Here is a 24896-nt window from a genome sequence, read left to right as displayed (position 1 = left end):
AACCCAGCCCCGGCCAAACTGCAACAAAAAAATAGCCGGGCGTTGTGGCGGGCGCCTGTAGTCCCAGCTGCTCGGGAGGCTGAGGCAAGAGAATCGCGTAAGCCCAAGAGTTAGAGGTTGCTGTGAGCCGTATGACGCCACGGCACTCTACCCGAGGGCGGTACAGTGAGACTGTCTCTACAAAAAAAAAAAAAAAAAAAAAAATTGGGCAGTGCCTGTGGTTCAGTGAGTAGGGTGCCAGTCCCATATACCGAGGGTGGTAGGTTCAAACCTGGCCCCTGCCAAAATGCAACAACAAATAAATAAAAAGTACATGTGCATTATAAAAAAAAAAGAAAATGAAATACCTGGGAATATATCTAACAAAGGACATGAAGGACCTCCATAAAGAGAACTATGAAACCCTGAGAAAAGAAATAGCAGATGTTAACAAATGAAAGAACATACCGTGCTCATGGCTGAGAAGAATAAACATTGTTAAAAGGTCCATACTACCCAAAGCAATCTACAGATTTAATGAAATCCCCGTCAAAGCACCAAGTATGAAGTATTGAGTATTCTCAAAGAACTCAAAATAAACCTTGCATTTGATCCTGCAACCCCATTACTAGGTATCTATCAAGAAGAAAAAAAAATCATTTTATGTTAAGGACATTTGCACTAGATTGTTTATTGCAGCTCAATATATAATTGCCAAGATGTAGCATCAACACAAATGTCCATCAGTCCACGAAATGATTAATAACTGGTGGTATATGTACACCATGGAATACTATTAAGCCACAAAAAAGAGGAGACTTTACATCTTTTATATTAACCTGGATAGAGTTGAAAAACATTCTCTTTAGTAAAGTATAAGAAAGGAAAAGCAAGCATCCAATGTACTCGATACTAAGATGAAGCCAGTAGCCAAAGTAATACACAGGCACACAAGAGAAAAACTCAATTTAATTCAAGCTGAGGGGAGGCAGAAGAAAGAAAGGGGGAGAGGGAGGAGGGATTTGTATGCTCTCACCCATTGGGCACAATGTAAGGGTATATGGCACGTCTCCTGGGTGAGGGGCACAACTACAACAGGGACCTTACCTAATAAATGCAAACATTGTAACCTAATGGATTATACCCTCATATTAATCTGAAATGAAAAATAAATAAATAAAAATTAAAAATACTAATACTGGGCCAGGCACAGTGGCTCATGCCTATAATCCCAGCACTCCGGGAGGCTGAAGAGGGTGGATTCCTTGAGCTAATGAGTTCAAGACCAGCCTGAGCCAGAGCAAGACCTTGTCTCTAAAAAGAGCCAGGCATTGTGGGGGATGCCTGTAGTCCCAGCTACTCTAGAGGCTGAGGCAAGATAATTGCTTAAGCCCAAGAGTTTGAGGTTGCTGTGAGCTATGACGCCATGGCAATCTACCAAGGGTGACAAAGTGAGACTCTGTCTCAAAAAATAAATAGATTAATTAATTAATTAAACTAATAGTAGTTCTACTCAAACTACTTCAAACATTGAAGTGAAAAGAATACTTCCAAGCTCATTCTACAAAGCCAGCATTACCCTGATACCAAAACCAACAAGGACACAACAAAAAAAGAAAAGAAACAGAAGAAAAAGAAAAGAAAATTACAGGCCAATATAACTAATTAACACAGATGCCCAAATCAAATCCTCACCAAAATCCTAGAAAACTGAATTCAGCAACACATTTTAAAAAATGGTCATTCACCATAATCAAGTGGGATTCATCCCCAGGATACCAAAATGATTCAACATATGCAAATTAATAAACACACCAAAATGAAAGCTATATGATCATTTCAATGGAAAAGGATTTAATAAAATTCAGCATTCCTTTATGATAAAATTCCTTAACAAACTGGATATAAAAGGAATATACTTCAAAATAATAGAAACCCACAATAATCTAGAGATGATTTAAAGTATATGGGAGGATAAATAGGTTATATGCAAATACCACATCATTTCATATCAAGGACTAGAGCATCATCAGATTTTCACATCCATGTGGGTCCAAGAACCAGTCCCATGCAGATACCTGGGGTACTGAGTGTTAGCAAGGGTCTATAGGGGTGTTTGCTTTGTAACAATGCATTATTCTTTACTGATTGGCTTTCTGTGGGTATATTTCACATTGTAAATGACGTAAGTGCTGGAATAGTTAAATAAGAAGTTTCTTGATGCTGCCCCTTTCTCATTACTTCCCAAGCTGATTTCCAGCTTATTGTTGAGGGCTAGCTACTTGCTGGCCAAATGGTATCAGGTGTGTGTATTATGAGGCAAGGCATTAAAATAAAAATTGTAAGCATTTCAGCCTGCTTTAATGTCTGCAGTTGAGTCACTAGGCTGGTGTTCATGAATAAACATAAGTCTGTCATTGTAACACACGCAGAGAAATGTGAGAAATATGATCCTATTTTTGTTTCATACACACAAATTTAGTGTATGTTCAGACAAAATAGCATTTCTGAATAAATGTAATCAGTGTTTCTGATGGACTTTTTTCTTTCTTTTTGAGAAAGTGTCTCGTTCTGTTGCCGGGGCTAGAGTGCAGTGGCATCATCATAGCTCACTGCAACCTCAAACTCCTGGCCTCAAGTGATCTTCCCTTCTCAGCCTCCCAAAGTTCTAATATTACAGAATGAGCCACCATGATCAGCCTAGACTTAATTCTTTACTACATGTTTCTTCATTCCATATACTGTATGCATGTTTTTTATAATGAATACATTCTTTTCATAGCCAGATAAACACCAAAGAATTTTCCTTTAAAAATTATGCACTCGCAGTATTCCAAAATACCAAAAACTTGAACATTTCATAGGCCAATATACCTATATGGGCAATTAACATTAGAAAATATCTAAATGGTTAACAATTATAAGACATTTAATCTCCCAAAATCACATATAAAAACAAGATAACAGTTCCCTGTATTATATTTAATTTCACAAATTCTCAAAATCAGATACGAAAACAAGATAACTGTTTGCTCTATGAAATAAAGAAAAGCATTTTATAAAAATCCAGAGTGGTTGGGCATACTAGGCATATATTGTCATGAACTGCTTATGGAAATATAAATTGTAAAATCTTCCAGGAACGTAACTAGGCAATGAGTTCAAACGTCTTAGAATTCTATCAGTCCTTGACCCAGCAATTCAATTTCAAGGTGTTCAAGAAAATAATCCTCAACGATACAGCTGCAAGAATATTAATGATGAAAAACGGTCTTGAAATAGTATGAATAAGTAACAACAGGGGGCTAAAAATATTGAAATAAGGTTAAATTAATTAAATGTTTCTTAAAAAATTAAAGGTCATGGAATGCTCTGAAGCTATTAAAAATGCTACTGAGGAAGAATATTTATTGGCAAATAAATGAAGAGAAGACGCAAACAGGTTACAAGTACTGACTCTAATATGCTGTTTTGTTAAAACAAGGGTGGCAGTGATGGCTGAAAGATTAAAATGAAGTTTAAAGTACTGTTAAAAGCTGCTCACCAAAATACTAACTACTATGGTGGCATAAGAAACATTTTTTCTTTCACTTTTCCCGTTTTATCTAACTTTATAAATAGGACATGTGCTCTTTTTGTAAAAGAGACTTTTGTTTGTTTGTTTATTTTTGCTGTTTTTGCAGTTTTTGCCCGAGGTCAGGTTTGAACCCGCCATCTCTAGTATATGGGGCCCACGCTGCCCTAGATGAATTTTTTCTTTTTTAATTACTCATTGCTCAGCGCCTGGAAGGTCCCTCCCCTGGACCCCTGCTTCCACTCTGCCTCCAAATCTGGCTTCCCTGAACCTCCTCGCTGGGGCCTCAAAGCTGCTCTACCCAACCCCTCCAAATCCACTCCAGGTATCCTAACCTTGCTCTTCATTGTTTTTTCCTATTGTATTTGTCCTCTAAGACAATACATGATATAACACTATGTTCACAGCTAATTGTCGGTTCCCTACACCCAAAAAGAAAAATGTTCTCCAAGGCTATACAGTTGTGCTTAGCATCCACAGATAAGCAGCTCATAACGCTTCTGGGGAATAGCTAAAGGGAAAATTGGTCTGTTCCTGATCATTATATACTTTCGACCCACTCCCATCCGCCATGTATTCTCACCAAGCTACAAAGCACCACCCTACTCCCTTCCGAAAGAACCCCAAACCAGAGCCCCAATGGCTCCGCAGGGCCCTCAGGCCGGCTGTGAGCATTTCACTGCTGACACCTGGCTCTGTCTTCAGCTGACCAACGAGAGAACTACACTTCCCAGAATGCCTGGGTCCCCAGGTGGACTACATTTCCCAGACGGACTTGCGGCGGCCCCGCCCCGACCCCGCCCCTCCTGGACCTGAGTGGATTGAGGAGTTCTTGCTGCCGGGTTAGCGGCTTCGGAGCCTGAGGTTCCCGTGGACGTCGCCCAGCTGAGGCGGGTGCCCGGCGGGGGCAGTTCTGAGCCTCCCGCCTGCGGGAGTCGCAGGGTGAGGTGCAGCCCACGGGAACCCCCGAGCCAGGAGAGGTGAGCGGCGGAGGCGGAGGGGCGGACCGGGCCTGGGGAGGATGCGGCGCCGGGGCGCTAGGACAGACCCGCGGCCTCCGGGGACCCCGAGGGACCTTTATGGGTTGGGGCGGGCACCTCCGCGTCTGTCACCGGTCCCCACCGGCCGCCCCGCGACCTTCCCCAGACGCGTCAGGTCGGGTCCTTGGTCCCCGGCAGCCCCAGGCCCAGCCTCCCTCCTGCTTCCTGCAGGCCGCTCACCGCAGGTTCCCGCCCGGCGCTGCGGACCCCGGTGCGGTCGCAGGACGTGCCTTCCGGGGAAGTGAGGCGCTCGCGTTCCCGAGTGGCGGGGCCGGGACTGGGACCCGCGGCTTTGGCTTCTGTGCGGGTTCCTCAACTCAACCCCTTTCTCCGCCTTAGGAAAACCAGCATTTTCGTTTTTTGAGGTGATTTTCTGTAGACGTCTGGGATTTGATTCCTTGATAGGAGGGAGCGGAATCAGGTGGGAAAGTTGTCAGCCGCTCGCCCTGAGATCTCAGGGCGCGTGGTGGTGCCAGCCTCACCGGCGGTGTGAACGGGGCGGGCGGCCCCACTGCGTGCTCTGTTTCCTGATCCGTAAGATGGGGGTGCCGGCAATGCCAGCGGGCGCTGTGGGACTAACGAGGTTGGCCAGGGCTCAGGGGGTCGCTGCTGCTAAGAGTCCAGTGTCCTGCTCCGAGTCCTGTTCTCTGGGCTCTCTGAGCCAGAAGGAGTTGGGACCTTCACCAGGATCCCCATCCGGTCTCTCTTACTCAGTGGGCTCCTAGCTCTTTCTTCCCCTCCCTCCCCACCGAGGGCACTTGGGGTCATTGTCAGGTGGTATAAGGATTTCAGAGCTGCTGACTCTGAGGGGTGGAAAGCAGAAGGGGCTTCCTCCTGGCTCCCCTTTTCCTCTCTCAGATCCGCCTTCTGGAGACTGCACCCATGCTCAGGGGAAGAGCCCAGAAGGAGAACATGGCTACTGAGCAAAGGAAAGCAAGGTCTCAGGTGAGCTCATTGCCATCTCTGTTCTTAGTGGATGGATTTTTTACAAACACCTTCTAACCTGAAGTTCTCTACCCAATACAGTCATCACCGGGTTTCAGAGCACAATGTCCTTTTGCCTGGGAAGAGCTGGTCTACTCTCCTGGATGGTGGATTCTTGGGGAATGCTTCCCCCCACTCCCATTCCATGCCTAGAGTTCTTTTCTTTTCTTAATAGACACACTTTTGTTCGCTAATCTCAATCCACTATGTGATTGCTCATTTGACAGGTAAAGTGCCATGAGTCTTTATGTCACTAGTGATATAGCAAACATACATACCTGGGAAAAACCTTTCTGGCCCTGCCTCCTTCACTCATGCATGTCTTCCATTCCTACCCTTGGTGAGAATGCTTTTCTTTCCACTACTGAGCATTTTCATAATGCCTTCCCCCAGGCTTCTCCAACTCATAGGATTTAGTTTTCTCTCTCTTAACTTTATGGATCATGTGCCTTGTTTGTACCCCTCCCTTGAAAACTGGTCTAGACCTGCCATTTTTATCTTTATGTTGGGAGAGGGGGGAAGAATTCCATCCAGGTGAGATAATGCATGAACAAAGGACAGCCATGTTGCAGGGGCTACAGGTGGAGAGAGCTCTTGCCTCTGATGGTAGAGAGAAGTCTCTTGCCTTCTTGAGAGAGCCCCTCAAGAAGCTGGAGGGAAAGTCTTATGGAATATTGGTATTGGATAGGTCATGTACACAGTACACAGTGGTTAAGAAGAAGGGGGCTCTAAGACCAGACAGCTGGGTTTTACCCATCTGTTAATGTTTGTCACCCTTAGACAAACAACTCCCACTTCACTGTGCCTTAGTTTAGTACCCTATAAAATGGATATAACAACTGTGTTTACCTCCTAAGGTAGGTAAGAGGATCATATGAATTACTGCATGGAAAGTAGTTAGATTAGGGTTAGGCCTGAGTTCAGATTGCCATGGTAAGTGCATAACGTGGCATTATCTTTTGGGCCCCTGAATGTGGTAGAGTCTGATCTGAGGTTACACTTGCCATTACATAATTGGGCTAGTCTTTTCCCTTTAAGATTTTTCCATTCTATTCCAACAAAGCCTAGTTGCTTTCCTGCCCAGAATCTTCTCCATCTTTGTGTGCGAGTGAATACCATAGTCCTTTCCAACCATATCTGGTGCCCATCCATCAATACCTAGTATACCTGTGTGTAAAATTCAGTGACAGGAAGTATAAGAACAGAGAAAGGGCTCAGCACCTGTAGCTCAGCAGCTAGGGCACCAGCCACATTTACAGAGGCTGGTGGGTTCAAACCAGGCCTGGGCCTGCCAAACAACACTGACACCTACAACAACAAAAAAAATAGCCAGGCATTGTGGCAGGCCCCTATAGTCCCAGCTACTTGGGAGGCTGAGGCAAGAGAATCGCTTAAGCCCAAGAGTTTGAGGTTGCTGTGAGCTGTGACACCATGGCACTCTACCAAGGGTAACAAAGTAAGACTCTGTCTAAAAAAAAAAAACAGGCCAGATACAGTGGTATATATATGCCTATAGTCCCAGAACTTTAGGAGGCTAAAGCAGGAGCATCACCTGAGGCCAAGGGTTGGAGACTAGGCTGGGTAACACAGCAACATCTAATCTCTACCAAAAAAAAACACATGTGCACACAAAAATTAGCTTGGTATGGTGGCACACACCTGTAGTCCCAGCTACTCAGGAAGCTGAGTTAGAATTCTTCAGTCAAAGAGTTGGAGGTTACAGTGAGCTATGATCATGCCACTGAACTCCAGCCTGGTTGACAGAGTGAGACCCTGTCTCAATAAAGAAAAACAAACAGAGCCAGGCGAAGTGGCTCACACCTGTAGCCTGTAAAAAAAAAAAGAAAGAAAGAAAAACAAACCAAAAAAAGTCAGAGAGAGAACATACTGAGTTCTGGGTTCATAGATAATAAAATTTTAGTTATAGTCTTGCCACGCTAATCAAGCATTTGCCCTGGGGTCTTATCTGCTGTGGACCTCATGTTCCTCATTTGCAGTGAGGATGGAACTTGGAGGTGGCATACTGTCCTGTGCAGTTACATGGTTTTCTTTCATTGTTCAAATTATTTCTTATGTTTTCTTTGTCTGACAGTTGGGCCGTAAATTCTTTGAGGGCAAAGATCATTTCTTGTATTCCCCCATGCCAATGCCAATAAATTATCATACATGTATTATATGCTCATTGTAATAATTTAGAGGAAAAAAATATATATAAAAAAAGTAAAATCACTTACTCTAATATCTGGAGGTAATCACTTTGGGCCCTTTGGAATGCATCCCTCTGAATCATTTTCTATGCCCATCTATTCGTGTGCATTGGTGTGTATGTATGTGTTTATTTTACCGTTTTAACTTTTTTTTATTGTGACAAAATATCTATACCATGAAATTTACCATTTTAGCCTTTTGAGTATATAATTCACTGGTATGTTAAGTACTTTCACACTGTTGTGTAACTGTCATCACTATCCATCTTTATTGAATATTATCTCATTTATTTCTTAACCCTAAGAGTTAGATATTGGAAGGCTGTTTTGCATAGTGGTTAAAAATGGTGCCTCAGATATTCACCTTGATTGGAATTCTACTTCTATATTAGCTACATGACATGAACAAATTTTATATCTTCTCTGTGACTTTGTTTTTTCTCGTATAATATGGGAACAATAATAGGACCTTCTAGGATTGTGAAGATTAAATAAAGACTATACACTAAATATTAATGTAAAGCTCTAGGAGAGGTAATTTACCCATAAAAGCATTCAGTAAATTATAGCTATTTTAATTTTCTTTATCTTTTTTTATGTTTTTGAGACAGAGACTTAACTCTCTTGCCCAGGCTAGAGTGCCTTGGCATCGTCATAGCTCACATCAACCTCAAACTCCTAAGTTCAAGTGATCCTCTTGCCTCAACCTTCCAAGTAGCTGGGACTATAGACACCCACCACAACACCCAGCTAATTTTTCTATTTTTAGTAGAGACTGGGTCTCGGTATTTCTCAGACTGGTGTCAAGACTCTTCAGCTCAAGAAATCCTCCCGTTTTAGCCTCCTAGAGTGCTAGGATTACAGACATACACTACTGCACTATCGCTGAGTATTAAGTTTGTTTCTTGGGTTTTTGTTTTCCTTATTAAATGCTATATTAAATATCTTTGTGTGGGTACTTTTGTGCACTGTTCATTACAGTACAAATAAAGTGATTGATGAGTTAAAGAATATACACATTTCTAAGTTTTTTAATAGGTATTTTCAAATTGCCTTCAGATAGATTATTCTAATAAATGTTCCCCCTAATGGCTTTGATCCCTCTACACATCTTTTACAGTGGCTAACACAAGGCCTGGGTCATGCGTTATGCTGCTCAGCATATAGTTGTTACTGGTCAATTATTTATTAAACAAATGGCCTGGAACCTTCAGGACCTTGAATAGTATCAGAAGCATTTCATGGGCATCCTGTCTGCCTCGCCACTTCTGCCCTTTTCAGTCTGTGAGAGGTAGTCCTAGGTGAGCTGGAATGCTTTGTCCTTATAGGTATCACTGATGTTCGAGGATGTGGCTGTGCTCTTCAGTCGGGATGAATGGAGAAAGCTCAATCCTTCTCAGAGAAACTTGTACCGGGATGTGATGCTGGAGAACTATAGTAACCTGGTCTCACTGGGTAAGGATGTTTCCTCTTCAGATATAGAATTCAGAAATTGTGATATCTCACATACCCCTTCTGTAAGAGCTGCAAGTCATCTAAATGTTTTATCTGAGTTTGAGGATTATACAAATCAGATATCTAAAAAAGATTACAAATATATTCCCCCTCGTAGGCATGGAATTACCCCATGTATAGGAATGGAGGATGTGATATTGACAGTCTTCCCCTTCTCTCTGTACACATGAATAAGGCATCATTTCCCCACACCAATTATTCTGTGATTGGTTTGCTCATCTCTCAATAGGGCTTTGTTCAAGCTCAACCTAACACTTACCTTTCCATCCTGTCTTTTCCAGGAGTCAGCATACTTTTTCTATAAAGAGCCAGATTCCCTGGTGGTCTAGTGGTGAGGATAAGAAAAAATTATATATACACACACATACACAAAATTATATTTAACATATATGTAATTATATATATATTGTAAAGAGCCAGGTAGTAAATATTTTGGGTTTTGTAGGCCACATAATGGATCTGTAATATAGTTCTCTTTTCCTTTTTTCACTAATCCTTGCATTAGTCCATGTATAGAAAAGCAGTAGTCTGGATTTGGTACACAATTCATAGTTTGATGACTACTACACTATTTGAAAGAGAGTTGGGTTGCTTTTTCAAGCTACCTAGTACATAATCCTTTCTATAGGTACTTGTTTACAAATTTTAATTAGTCTTTACGTCCAATATTCCCTCTTTTATAGAAAACTAATAGCATCCTATTAATTACCAAGGCTGCACGTTTATCATATTTCCCTAACATACAATTAATTATACCAAAGTCATGCCCTACAAGTTACTTGCCTTTTCTTTAACACATTCCCTTGTATCATGGGGACACAACTTCAACAACCCACAGAAGGTTTTGTACCATGTTCCAGGTTTGGCACTTAAATCTGGGATACCTCTTTGTGTCGAAACAAAACCAAGTATGGTTTTTTTCATTTTGTTTTTGTGTGTGTGTGTCTATGAGCAGGACTCCCATTTACCAAACCTAAAGTGATCTCCCTATTGCAACAAGGAGAAGATCCCTGGAAGGTAGAGAAAGAAAGTCCTACAGGCTCCTCTCTAGGTGAGTGAGTGGGCCCAGGGTGCTCAGGAATCACTACAGGCAACAATCTAGTTAATAAGAGGACTTGCAACCCACATATGGTGGGGAAATTCTCTTTAGGGTTCTCAGGTCTCCAGAAGTGGTGGGGAAGAGGAAGCCCACGCTCCTGGATATGAGCTTCTGCTTATTCTCTTGTAATTGCTTCACAAATGAAAAACTCTGACAATCTCTTTACTTCTTCTTTCTTACTTTTTCAGAACAGAGCAGTGTTGTATTTGTTCAGTAAACATAGTATAATTAAGGAATTTCAAATAATTCATTATGGCTAAAGCTCAGGATATATATTTGGAAAAAGAAGGAGGTGAGGAAGGTAATGAGCCTAGAAAGCTAGAGAAGGGCCATGTACTAAGTACTGTGGTACAGTTATAAGAGATATGGACACTATGGTTGAGGAATGAAAAAAAATTAAAGGATTTAAGCAGAAAAACACATGGTCTTCGATATCTTAGAAAATTTAATCTGAATCAGAAACAGTTTAAATGTCCTTCAATAAAAGAATAGCTAAAGAAACTACAAAATGTCCTTACTCTGGCAAACATTGTCAGACTGAAAAAAAAAAATCTCACTGATGTGAACAGAGTTCCAAGGCAACTAAAGCAAGTAACAGCATTATTATGGCATATCACCATTTATGTTTGTCAAAAATTATGTGTGTTTGTGTCTGTGTGTGTGTGTAATATGCATATAAGCCAGAGAGAAAAGTTAGGAGGACACACCTTATCTGGTAACACTAGTTACATTTAGAATGAGATTGAGAATAAGTCTGATGAAAGAAAACTTTATTTACATATAATGTTTTAATTTCTCATAGAGAATATATTCTAAAGTTCTTAAGTGATTTGAGTTTAATAAGAATGGTCACTTTGGAAGCACCCTATGGCACAGATTTAAAGTGAAACAAAACTGGAGGTGGGAAACCTCAGGAGCTTACTACAGTCCTGGAGACAGGAAGTTACTATGGAGAAGGGAGAAGGCATTTGCCATGAGGTTCATGAGGGAGGATAAGAAGCCAGTGTGATTGGGGTATAGGATGCTTTTGATGTGGGATAGTTTTCATTTGAGGTGGAGTGAAATACTCAGGTATTGATCGCTGATGAGCCTGGGTACAAGGTAGACAGGGCTGGGACTCACAAGGGGGATGAGGAGAAGTAGATGAATCTGAGACACATTTAGGCGGTAGAATAAACAGATGTTATTAAGTGATTAGATGAGGGGGCTACAGGAGAGAGAGGTGTTAAGAATGCCTCTTAAGATTTTGACTGAGTTACCAATTTACACTAATTTTATGTTAAAAAAAAAAAAAGGTTTTGACTGAGAACTGGTGCCATTTTCAGAGACAAGGAGTTAAAAAGATTAGAGGAAATAGTCATGAATTTGGTTTTAGGCATGTTAACTTTGAGGTGTCTTTGAGGCATCTAAGCTGCTATTTTGAGTAGACTGCCTAAAAGTGGGAAAAGAGAATAGAAATCTCTTGCTAGAGTGTAAGTTTGTCATTGAATCTGGCCTGCATAAAGTGGCAAAATGAGAAGAATGGGCAACTAAGACAAACCCTAAGGAACCTCAAGGATTAAAGATCAGGTAGAGGAAAATGAGCAAAGGAGATTGTGGCTTGTGGAAAATGAGGAACATGGAGGAAAATACAGGGTCACCGTAGCATAGAAAGAGTGTGCCTAGAGAGATAAAGAGATCATTGTCAGATGTTGCCAAGAGATAAGTTAGGTGAGAACTGAAGACAGTGTCCTGTCCTAGCTACAGGAGGTCATAGCACCGGTAGCCATGGTAGTGGTAGGGGCAAAAACCAAAATGGAGCTGATGAGGAGTGAGAGGAAGGAGATGGACAGGTGTAGAACACCCTGTATAGAGAAATACATTTACAGAGAGAGAAAATCAGATGTGAAGAAGAGACAGCAGCACTGAATGGAAGAGCTCATCTATGCATATATAAACAAATATTTCTAGATGTTTCTTTTTCCACTCCAGTTATAGTACAAGTTATGTGTCCCTTACCCAAAAATCTAAAATCCAAAATGTTCTAAAAGTCAAAACTTTTTGAGCACTTACATGACATTCAAAGGACGTACTCATTGGAGCATTTTGGATTTCATATTTTTCGATTAGGGATGCTCAACTGGTAAATATAATGAAAATATTCCAAGATTAAAAAAATTTTTCAATACTTCTGGTCCCAAGCATTTCAGATAAGGGATACTCATCTGATATACAATGCATCATATTTTCTCCTTCCACTTGGTATGTATTGAAGCTCTTTCCATGTCGGCCCATAGAAAACTTCCTTCCTCTGGGGTGTAATTCTGAGACCTTATGCTGGCTTATCTCTGGGCTAGGAGAAGAAGTGATCTTGGTTACATGTTGCTTGGGATGATGGTGGCCCAGAAAGTTCAGTGTGAGCCAGGACTTTATAAATGTTACTTTTGTTTATCAGCAATATGGAAATTGACTTAAAGTTGTACCTTTATCATGTACCAATGTAAAGTCCTGATGTATTAAAGTTATATTGAGCCCAAATCTCCCTTAAAGGAATCTGGTAGAATAAATATCCACACAGTGGAATTCTATGCAACAGTAAAAAGGAATAAGGAAGACCTGTGTGATTCTACTATCTTCCACTCCAGAATATATTAGTAAGTGGGGGAAAGTATGGAACAGAACAGTAAGTACTGTTATCTAAGAAAGGGGGCGGGCAACCTCACAGAAAGGTGGTATGTGTATATTTGCTTATATTGTAATACACCACATAACGTTTCAGTTAACTGTAGACTGCATATACAGTAGTGGTCCCATAAGATTATAACACCATATATTTCCTGTACCTTTTCTATGTTTAAGTATACTTAGATACACAAATACTTACTATTGTGTTATAGTTGCCTACAGTATTCAGTATGGCCACATCCTGTACATATTTTTAGCCCAGGAACAATAGGTCACATCATGTAGCCTTGGTGTATAGTAGGCTCTACCATCTAGGTTTGTGTAAGTACACTCGGACGTTCTCACAATGACAAAATAGCCTAAAGATGCATTTCTTAGAACATTTTCCCCATTGTTAAGCAACACATGGCTGTGTTTAAAAAAAAAAAAAGATAGAAGTGGGGGGAAAGATAAAAGCAGACCAATAAAAATGGTTACGTAAAAAGTGAAGGAAGAAGGTGGATAGAAGGAACAGGCACAAAATCTAGAATTTTTTGAGGTATCTTGTATAATTTTGACTTCGGAGCTATTAAAATGTTTTATAAAATAATAAAATTAAATAAAAACAAGAAAGTATCTTCTAAATATTGAAAGCAAAATGAAACAAATGACACTAATTATGTTTCAAATTGGTATCTTAACTGCATAGTGAAGAATTATTTCAAATGCCTTCATATCATAGCAGTTTGATTTATTAGTGATTTACATCCTAAGGACAAAAATAACTGCAAAGAATAACGTTAATTTTAGTGGACATGCTAAGAGTAGTTTTAGTACATTTATGGATGAAATAATTGATGTCTGGGATCTGCTTTAGCATAATCTAGTGGAAAAGACAGGGGTTTGCATTAGTTTGATAGAAGTGCCATAACAAAGGACCACAGTCTGAATGTCTTAAAGTAACAAAAGTATTGGGCAGCTCCTGTGGCTCAGTCGGTAAGGTGCCGGCCCCATCTACCGAGGGTGGCGGGTTCAAACCCGGCCCCGGCCAAACTGCAACCAAAAAATAGCTGGGCGTTGTGGCAGGCACCTGTAGTCCCAGCTACTCGGGAGGCTGAGGCAAGAGAATCGCTTAAGCCCAGGAGTTGGAGGTTGCTGTGAGCTGTGTGAGGCCACGGCACTCTACTGAGGGCCATAAAGTGAGACTCTGTCTCTACAAAAAAAAAATAATAATAATAACAACAAAAGTATTGTCTCACAGTTCTGAAGGTCCAAAATTAAGACACTGGCAGGGCCCTGCTCTCTCTGAGACTCTGGGTAGAATTCTTCCTTGCCTCTTCTGAGCTTGTAGGGGAAGCCGTTGACTTACAGCTGCATCAGTCCTACCCTAACCTCTGTCTTCACTTTGTGTTCTCCCTAAGTGTCTTCACCTCATCTTTCCACTGAGCATACCTATGTCCAAATTTCCACCATTTTACAAGGACATCAGTCATAATGGGCTAGGGATCACTCAAATGACTTTATCTTAATTTGATCCTATTTTCAAATAAGGTCACATTCTATGGTTCTGGAAGTTAGGACTTCAACATATCTTTTGTGAGGGACACAATTTAACCCATAACAAGATTATAGATAGTGTTAGTTGTTGAAGATGGCTGGGTAGTCACTGTACAATTCATGCTGCTTTTGTACATTCTGAAAATTTTCCACATTAAAAACATAAGAGATTAAAGTTACTACAAAAAATTTCTAGAGCAGCATTCCCCTTTTCCACCAACTCAAACATGAAGGGTGTTTGCAAATGTGTAATACTACCCCTCTGATGCTTTATGTATAATTCTCAACATTAGCTTCCTTAGCTCTCTGACTCTGGAAAACTTATGATACTGCAGGTACAAGTGACATTTTTTATTTATTTATTTTTTATTTTTTATTTTTTTGAGACAGAGTCTCACTTATTAACCCTTGGTAGAGTGCCATGGCATCACAGCTCACAGCAACCTCCAAATCCTTGGGTTTAGACAATTCTCTTGCCCCAGCCTCCTGAGTAGCTGGGACTACAGGCGCCCGCCACAATGCCCAGCTATTTTTTTGTTGCAGTTTGGCCGGGGCTGGGTTTGAACCCACCACCGTCGGTATGTGGGGCTGGCGCCCTACTCACTGAGCCACAGGCACCACCCACAAGTGACATTTTTATAGTAGTAACATTGACTAAGACTGGCTGTAGGATAAAGGAATACTTTAGGAAATGAATCTGGATAGCTGGCTTGGGTTACAGATTTTGATGTTGTCTCCAGCCCTATGCTACCCCTCCATCTGTCCTATGGCTAATCCTTTAGAATCTTATCGTATGTCAGCTTTTCTTCTAGGCACCCCCTGCATTCTTTCTACCTATAGTGTCCGCTATCTGAGGATAGTTTAGATGCTTTTCTAAGCCCATGTTTGCATCCATTTCTACTTTGTGTTTTTTTATGGAAATTATCTCATTTTGTTGAGATTGCCTATTGACTTCTTCATCTATAATGCCAAACTGTAAACTCCTTGAATAAATGAACTGTTTCTTTGTATTTCTGGATTATAGTGTATTGTAGATCACCAGGTGCCTGGGATATTAGGTGCTTTTAAATTTTTTGATAAATGAATAAAATAAAGAGCAATCAATTCTTTTAGAAATAGCAAGAAGAGTTCTATAGATTAATAAAGATAAACTTAGCGGGGGAATAATACTGGAAATGTAAGAAGTGGGTCAGAGAAACGTACTGAGAATCAGTAGAATAGTCGCTGTAGACCAGTGTTTTTCAACCTTTATTTATCTCACGGCACACTTGAACATACAGTTAAACTTCTGCAGCACACGTAGATTAGGTCGATCAAAAAAGAGTGCTTTGAACTTATTTTGAAGATAACTTAATTAATGATCTTTAAAAATTTTCATGGCATGGGGGTGCCCATTGCTCAGTGGTTAGGGTGCCGGCCACATGCACTGGGGCTGGTAAGTTCAAATCTGGCCCAGGCCTGCTAAACAAGCAAACAAAAGAAAATAGCCCGGCGCTGTGGCAGGGGCCTGTAGTCCCAGCTACTTGGGAGGCTGAGGCAAGCTAATTGCTTAAGCCCAAGAGTTTGAAGTTGCTATGAGCTGTGATGCCACAGCACTCTACCGAGGGCAGCAAAAGTGAAACTCTGTCTCAAAAAAAAAAAAAAAAAAAAAAAAAATTTTTTTTTATGGTATAGCTGAGATTTCTCAGGGCACACCAGTGTACCGTGGCATACCAGTTGGAAATCAGTGCTCTAGACTAAGAAAATCCTAACCTTGGTCATATTCATGATGGATGTTAGGGACTTTCTAGTGCTTGGACTGTAGGAAAGAGAAGATACCAAAATGAAACCAAGAATTTATGGCAGAGTACCTGAAAAGGTTATGATGTCATTTGGAACTGGGAAATTTATAAAAAAGGGTTAAAAAGGAATTCACTGGATTAATATCTGGGCAGGCTAAATTTTAAAAGAAAGATACTCAAATGGAAATTCTAACAGGCAGTTGGAAATACCTCTGTAAAGTATTTTGAGGAGAGTCAGGATAGGAGGTGCATGGGAGTGAGTGAAATCATCTAGGGAGAAAAGATTAAAGAAACATAGAGTAGAGTATAATAAGAGCCAAGGAAAGAGAATCTAGACCTAATAAAAGGAAGAAGTCAAGCCAGGCATGGGGGCTTACACCTACAACCCCAACATTTCGGGAGGCCAAGGCAGGAAGATTGCTTGAGCCTTGGCACTAAAGACTATATTGAGCTATAATTGTGCCACTATACTCTAGCCTGAGTGACAGAATGAGACCCTGTATCAAAAAAAAAAAGGAACAAGTCAGGGCAGTGGTCAATAGCAAGATCTCTGAATTTCTGACCTAAGTTTTAACCTTGTTCATCAGGAGGTAGGTTCAGCCTGGGCTTGATTCTAGGAGGGAGTAAAGGTTGAACTGTACCTCAGGAGAAATATTTGTAGGCAGGTAGAAAGTTCTAAGTTAATCATAAGGAATAGTTAGGATGTCCACAATCCAAGACCCAAGTCTGCTTCAGTGGAAAATATGAATTCAGGACAAAGAATAGTTTAGAGTTGGGATGAGTTTCCTAGAACTTTTGCAGACCCTTGCATCATAATCATGTCCATTAAAAAATAAAAACTCATGTCTCACTTCCTTAGTCTCCTTTAAACAAAGCTGTTCAAAAGGATTTCTATTCTTGATGTTTCTATTCTTGCCTCCCAATATTTCCTCTGTGTACTGCAGTTGAGCTTTGTTATTGTTATTATTGTAATATTGTTATTATTCCATTAAAAACACTGTTATTAAATCCCAAATAGCCTCCATCTTGCCACAATCTGGACTAAGTTTTTAGTCCTCAAACTGCTACATTTATTTTTTTTTCTCCTTTTCTTACAGCTTTATTTTATTTTATTTTTTATTGCTGGGGTTCATTGAGGGTACAAGAACCCAGGTTATACTGATTGCATTTGTTAGGTTAAGTCCCTCTTACAATTGTGTCATGCCCCCAAAAGGTGTGGCACACACCAAAATCCCACCCCCCTCCCTCCTTCCCTCTCTCCGCTCTTCCTTTCCCCACTCCTCCCTTCTTTCTCTCTCTGCTCTCCCCTTCCCCTACCCCCACCGTGTCCTTAATTGTCCTCATATCAAAATTGAGTACATAGCATGCTTCTCCATTCTTGTGATGCTTTTCTAAGAATAATGTGTTCCACTTCCATCCAGGTTAATACAAAGAATGTAAAGTCTCCATTTTTTTAATGGCTGAATGGTATTCCATGGTATACATACACCACAGCTTATTAATCCATTTCTGGGTTGGTGGGCTGTTAGGTTGTTTCCACATTTTGGCGATTGTAAGTTGAGCTGCAGTAAGCAGTCTAGTGCAAGTGTCCTTATGATAAAAGGATTTTTTTCCTTCTGGGTAGATGCCCAGTAATGGGATTGCAGAATCAAATGGGAGGTCTAGCTTGAGTTCTTTGAGGTTTCTCCATATTTCCTTCCAAAAAGGTTGTATTAGTTTGCAGTCCCAACAGCAGTGTAAAAGTGTTCCCTTCTCTCCACATCCACACCAGCATCTACAGTTTTGAGATTTTGTGATGTGGGCCATTCTTGCTGGGGTTAGATGGTATCTCAGGGTGGTTTTGATTTGCATTTCTCTAATAGATAGGGATGATGAGCATTTTTCATGTTTGTTAACCATTCGTCTGTCTTTAGAGAAGGTTCTATTCATGCCCATTGATACATGGGATTGTTGGCTTTTTTCATGTGGATTAATTTGAGTTCTCTATAGATCCTAGTTATCAAGCTTTTGTCTGATTCAAAATATGCAAATATCCTTTCCCATTGTGTAGGTTGTCTCTTTGCTTTGGTTGTTGTCTCCTTAGCTATACAGATTTGCTGCAGTTATTGTTCACTCCTCCCTGAAGTAATTTCTTTCTTTGGCCTAAAATAATCATATTCTTCTGATATTCTTCTTAACTTCTAAATATTCTTTGCGTTTTCTTTATCTTTTTTTTTCTTTTTTTTTTTTTGTAGCAACAGTTTCACTTCATTGCCCACGATAGAGTGCCATGGCGTTACACAGCTTATAGCAACCTCCAACTCCTGGGCTTAGGCAATTCTCTTGCCTCAGCCTCCCCAGTAGCTGGGACTACAGGCACCCGCCACAACGCCTGGCTATTTTGTTGTTGTAGTTTGTCCAGGGCTGGGTTGGAACTTGCCACCCTCAGTATATGGGGCCGGCATCCTGCCCACTGAGCCGCAGGCACTGCCCATTTTTCTTCTTTTTTTTTTAGAGACAGAGTCTCTGTCACCTGGGCTGAAGTACAATGGCAGGATCATAGCTCACTGTAGCCTCAAGCACCTAGGCTCAACCAATCCTCCTCTCTCAGCTTCCCAAAGAGATGGGACTAAAAGCACCTGCCACCACACCTGGCTAATTTTTAATTTTTTTTGTAGAGACAGGATCTCCCTCTATTTCCCAGGTTGGTCTCAAGCCCTTTGCCTGAAACAATCTTTCCACCTAGCTTCCCAAAGTTCTGGGATTGCAGGCATGAACCACCACACCTGGTAAACCTCTAAATATTACAGTGCCCAAATGATTTCTTTCAGTTACTTGGCCTTGAATAAAACCTACATGCTAATGGCTTTCAAGTGCATATCTATAGCTTTGACCTTTTCCTGGATGTCCAGAATAATTTGAACAAATGAGTACCTCAGTATCTTCTCTCAATGTCTATTTAGTCATCTCAGCCATCACAAACATGTGAAACAGAACATTCCCTCACACTTGCCCTTTTCATGGCCTTCCTCTTCACCTAGGAGTGATCTCTAACTTTTCTGTTTCCTTCTCAGCACCTTGTGATTCCTGTTAGTCCTGTCCCAGTCCCAGTAAGTCTTCTTCCTTCACAGTATATCCTGATGCAATCATCTGTACCTCTACCCCTTTCTGCTTCTTAGGTGGCTTCTGTTCTCTCTGCTCCATTAGTACCCAGCACAGTCTGCTTTCCACACAATAGCCTACTCAGATAAACATGTGATTCCCTTGTGGCTTCCCATCAAGCCTAGAGTAAAACTTCAAAATTCTTACCATAACCTGGGAGACCTTAGAGGATTTTTCCCCCACTTCTTGTTCCAGTCTGACTTAACCTTTTTCCTTTTACTCACTCCACTTCAGCCAGTCTTTTTGCTGGTCCTCAGAAGCCAACCACACTTTCACTTTTGTGTTTACTGGCTTTTGCCTGGGAAGCTCTGTCTTCAGATATCTGTATGGCTTTTATCTACTTGTTATTTGTCTCATCATTCCTCCTCCTCCCAGAATAAGATCCTTGAAAGCTGGAACCCTAATTCAACACATCATCTACATTCCCCAGAAAATTACTTGGCCCATAGTATGCACTTAATGAATATTTGGGGGGTTTGTTTGTTTATTTGTTTGTTTTTGAGACAAAGTCTCACTATGTTGTCTTTGGTAGAATGCCATGGTGTCACAGCAACCTCAAACCCTGGGGCTTATGCAATTCTCTCGCCTCAGCCTCCCAAGTATCTAGCACTACAGGTGCCCACCACAACACCTGGCTATTTTTTTGTTGCAGTTGTTGTCGTTTAGCTGGCCTGGGCTGGGTTCGAACCCACCAGCCTAGGTGTATGTTGCTGGCACTGTAACCACTGTGCTACAGGTGCCAAGCCTAATGAATATTTGTGAATGGAAAGAATGTCCCCAGCATATATAAAAATAAAGAAATAAGAAAAAAAGATATAGATCGCTTCAGAAACTACATGTAGTTCAACAAGCCAGGGGAGGGAGGTAAGGCCAGAGGTGGACAACAGTCAGATCATCAAGTACCTTGTTTACCAGGTTAAAGACTCTGGACTTTAGATACAACTCATCGAAAAACTCTATTGGAGGATCTTAAGGAAAGTATGTATTTTAGAAAGATTATTCTGGCTGCAGTGTGTAGACTGAATGGGCAGAGAGCTAAACTCAAGACAGGGACTTTAGTTAGGAGATGATAGTAGAAACAGTAATGCATAGGTAACAAAATACCATTTAGGTACCTGATCCTGATGCTCAGGGCTCTCACAAAGGTGAGTTGATCACCTAACTACAACCTTCCTTTACAGTAAGGCCTAAGGCAGGGTCTCTACCATCACTTTATACACTAGAATCTAAATTGTAGAATTTTGCTACCTTCTTCCCAGCACATGTATTAAACTTGTAAACAATGACTAATATACACAGGGGAAGGGACACGATTTTTGTCACTGTTCTCTATATGTTTTCCCCAACTAATTAATGTATTGAAATTTTTTTTGAATTGAGGTCTTCCTATGTTGCCCAAGAAGATCTCAAACTCCTGGGCCATGCGATTCTCCTGACTCCGTAGCAGCTGGAATTATATGCACCACTATGCCTGGCTATGTACTCTTTCCCTTATAGTAAATAATAAGGGAATTCATATGGATGCATATGTAGTTAGTCAAGGAAGGTGTATGGGAGGGATCTAAAACCCTAGGGAATACCATTTTTTATAGAGAGAATGTAGAAAGAGTTATCCATGAAAGAAACTGAGAAGTGAACAATGGTAAGAGAAAAGCAGGATATATTATTATATTTACTAAGGAGGAGTATTTTCTACGGAGATAAAGTGAATGTTAACATATTGACTGCCACACTAGACCAAAAAATTTTTCCCTTGGGCCCACGGTGTTTTATTCGGTCAAGATAGGTCAAGAGACATGTGAGTATATATACTTCATGAACCCCTGGGCTCAAAACTATCATTAAGTTAAATACAATTTACATGGCAGTTAGTGTGTTAAATAGATAAGAATGACAAATACAATGAGATGTGAATGATGTTCTTTAAACAGTTACTTCTAGCTCAGGAGGAAATGCCAAACAATGTGTACAACCATTCTGACAGAATTTAATGTTGAATTGCGTCCCTACCCAATTTCAGTTTTTATGGAATTTAACTTTTTCTTACTTTTTCATGTTAACCTTGCTTTACCTTTACCTTTTTATATCCATGCCTATTTTATTGTTGATCTTTGACTTTTTAAAATTCTCCCTGCATGGCCTCTCTTGCTTAATGTATGAATTCAGGCTGAATTCCTAGGTAGCAGTTCATGCCTTCATGCCTTCCTTATGACACCTCAGTAGATTAATTCACTAATGCTTTCCTGTTTGAACTGGCCCTGAAACTTCTTCAGTCACCCATGTACTGTCCTGGAAAGCAACTTCTACAGGAGTTTGATATGTGTGTGTATGTATAATATATATGCATATTTGTATATATGAAATTAACATGAAAAGTAAGAATATTGGCATTGTTCAAACTAGGAATATATAAATAAGGAAGACTTATCAAAATACACAAGGTTTGTGTATAATTTGGGTGCTATCAAGAGGATCTATAAGAAAATAGGACATGCTAATATGCCTGTGAAGAACACATGTTAGAAAAGGAAAATGAAATATAGAGATGTAGAAAGTTATACAAATATAATAGAGTGTATCTATGTGTGTATATTATAAAGGTGTGCAATACATGTATTTAACACTTTCATAAGTGCTATAGTAAGGGAAGTGGATTGTGGAAACTAAGATACAAGAAAGAATTCAGAGAGTTAATGTTAAACTAAATCTGAAAGATACAAAGGAATTTAATATGAAAAACAAAAGGGGAAAACTTTCCAGGTTAGGGATAATTACACAAAGAAAAATGTCAAGAAGATAATTTATGAGTCCACTATGGGCTTTGGATCCTGACCCAGACTACCTTTCCCAACTCATGCTCCCCTTCTGGTTATTTTGTCTTTTCTCCATTAGCCAATTCTTCTGACTTACTCTCTCGCTCTCTCCCTAGTACGTTACCACCCATCAATTATGTTTCATTATACTAACTCTCCTATTTTTTTCCTGCTATGTTTTGGGCAGATTCTAGGCCCATATTTAAATATCAATATTTGTTCATTCTACACATCTAATCTCAGTAGCTGAATGCTATGATATCCAATGAAACATCTTCAATTTCTCTTTCCCCCTTTCCCCCAGGATGGAAGAACAGTCATAAAACCACAAAGTCAACACAAACACAAGACTATTCACTTCAGGGCCTGATAATGAAAAGATCCAAAAGGAATGGACCCTGGGACTTGAAATCAGAAAATTCTTGTATATATGAAGGCAGATTAGAGAAAAAGCAAGGTAAAAAGGAAAGTGTTCATATAACTTTAGTTACCCACAAAAAAATCCCAACTTTAGAAAGAAGCCATAAAAATGTGGAATTTAGCCAAAATACCAGCTCCAAATCACTTCTTGTAATGCAACAGATAGTCCCTATAGAAAAAACATCACCAAAATGTGACCTACAAGGAAATAGGTTCAAACAGAATTCAGATTTACTTAATCAACCAAAAATGACAGCAGAGAAACGTTATAAATGTAGTATGTGTGAAAAAACCTTCATTAATACTTCATCCCTACGTAAACATGAGAAAAACCATAGTGGAGAAAAATTATTTAAATGTAAAGAATGTTCTAAAGCCTTTAGCCAAAGTTCAGCTCTTATTCAACACCAAATAACTCATACTGGAGAGAAACCATACATATGTAAAGAATGTGGGAAAGCCTTCACTCTCAGTACATCCCTTTATAAACATCTAAGAACCCATACTGTAGAGAAATGCTATAGGTGTAAAGAATGTGGTAAATCCTTCAGCCGAAGATCAGGCCTTTTTATACATCAGAAAGTTCATGCTGAAGAAAACCCTTGTAAATACAATCCAGGTAGGAAGTCATCTAGTTGCAGCACATCTCTTCCTGGATGTCAAAGAATTCATTCCAGAAAGAAGTCCTACTTATGTAATGAATGTGGCAACGCCTTTAAGTCTAGCTCATCCCTTCGTTACCATCAGCGAATTCACACTGGCGAGAAACCTTTCAAATGCAGTGAATGTGGAAGAGCCTTCAGTCAGAGTGCATCTCTGATTCAACATGAAAGAATTCACACTGGAGAAAAGCCCTATAGATGTAATGAATGTGGAAAAGGCTTCACTTCTATTTCACGACTTAATAGACACCGAATAATTCATACTGGTGAGAAGTTTTATAATTGTAATGAATGTGGGAAAGCCTTAAGTTCCCACTCAACACTTATAATTCATGAGAGAATCCATACTGGAGAGAAACCATGCAAGTGTAAAGTGTGTGGGAAAGCCTTCAGACAGAGTTCAGCTCTCATTCAACATCAGAGAATGCATACTGGAGAAAGACCCTATAAATGTAATGAGTGTGGGAAAACCTTCAGGTGTAACTCATCCCTTAGTAATCATCAGAGAATTCATACTGGAGAGAAACCATATCGATGTGAGGAATGTGGGATATCTTTTGGCCAAAGTTCAGCTCTTATTCAACATCGAAGGATTCATACTGGAGAGAAACCCTTTAAGTGTAATACATGTGGGAAAACTTTTAGACAAAGCTCATCACGTATTGCACATCAGAGAATTCATACTGGAGAGAAACCCTATGAATGTAATACATGTGGGAAACTTTTCAACCACAGGTCATCCCTTACTAATCATTATAAAATTCATATTGAAGAGGACTCTTAGAAAACAGATTTGCATGTTTGAAAGCCTTAAACCAAAGCTCATCAGAGAATATATACTCAAGAGTAATGTAATAAATGTAATGGATATGAAAAACTGTAATAATTTAGTCCTCATTAGATTTTAAATTCCATGGATAATTTTTGACTATGTAATAGGTAGGAAGAAAGTGTCTGTGTCCGTCAGACACTTTTAAAAATAACCAGAGATGAAGAATTTACAACTGGAGACATGACTTTGGTCATTTATAAAATAAAAGGTGTTTGCTTTCCCTCTTTCCACCCCCAGTATGCTAGATATTATATGTGATCATAAGAAACATGTAAGTAGATAGGGAAGTGTGCTCTGGATTTTCTCTTTAGAGAAAACACCAAAGTGTATACATGTACACTGGTAATATTTTTTATATAACATTTTAATAGCATATGAAAGAATTGATCAAAGAAATTATACATTTTTTAGAGAAAAGGACCAAAATAGGAAAAAATGAACTATAAACTACCTCTCAGCCTCTGGGGTTTGTCCTTTTCCTGGCCCAATGTCAAACTTTGTGCATGAATTTCATTAAAAAAAAAATTAAAATCTGGTCTTTTTCTAGTAATTACTATGAATTGGGAATTTTTTTTCTCAATTTCTAAGTCTGTACTCAGAAATTTTTTTTATTGCTTTGAAGTCATATTGTTAAAGAATACCTGCTATA

General features: G+C 39.9%; 1 protein-coding gene across 4 annotated transcripts; it reads left to right on the top strand.

Moving 5' to 3' along the window:
• Nucleotides 1–4365: 4365 nt before the first annotated feature.
• ZNF354A (zinc finger protein 354A) lies at nucleotides 4366–24698 on the top strand. Of its 4 annotated transcripts, XM_053567128.1 has the most exons (6): nucleotides 4366–4533; nucleotides 4765–4958; nucleotides 5452–5538; nucleotides 9113–9239; nucleotides 10255–10350; nucleotides 22638–24698. In XM_053567128.1, exons 3-6 carry the CDS (start codon nucleotides 5476–5478, stop codon nucleotides 24197–24199), a joined length of 1848 nt encoding a protein of 615 aa, XP_053423103.1. In that variant the 5' UTR covers nucleotides 4366–4533; nucleotides 4765–4958; nucleotides 5452–5475; the 3' UTR covers nucleotides 24200–24698. The 4 variants fall into 4 exon arrangements, with proteins under 4 accessions (XP_053423103.1, XP_053423105.1, XP_053423102.1 ...); XM_053567130.1 differs by lacking the exon at nucleotides 4765–4958; XM_053567127.1 differs by having other exon boundaries at nucleotides 4765–5538.
• Nucleotides 24699–24896: the final 198 nt, after the last annotated feature.

This window comes from Nycticebus coucang, chromosome 17 (genome assembly GCF_027406575.1).
Source record: "Nycticebus coucang isolate mNycCou1 chromosome 17, mNycCou1.pri, whole genome shotgun sequence".
Lineage (NCBI taxonomy): Eukaryota > Metazoa > Chordata > Mammalia > Primates > Lorisidae > Nycticebus > Nycticebus coucang.
This window is presented reverse-complemented; position numbering and strand designations above follow the sequence as displayed.

Coding starts and splice junctions, on each gene's coding strand:
- ZNF354A (XM_053567130.1), top strand. CDS start 5,476: ATGCTCAGGGGAAGAGCCCAGAAGGAGAACATGGCTACTGAGCAAAGG. Junction 5,539..9,112: donor AAAGGAAAGCAAGGTCTCAG/GTGAGCTCATTG, acceptor TTGTCCTTATAG/GTATCACTGATGTTCGAGGA. Junction 10,351..22,637: donor TCCTACAGGCTCCTCTCTAG/GTGAGTGAGTGG, acceptor CCTTTCCCCCAG/GATGGAAGAACAGTCATAAA.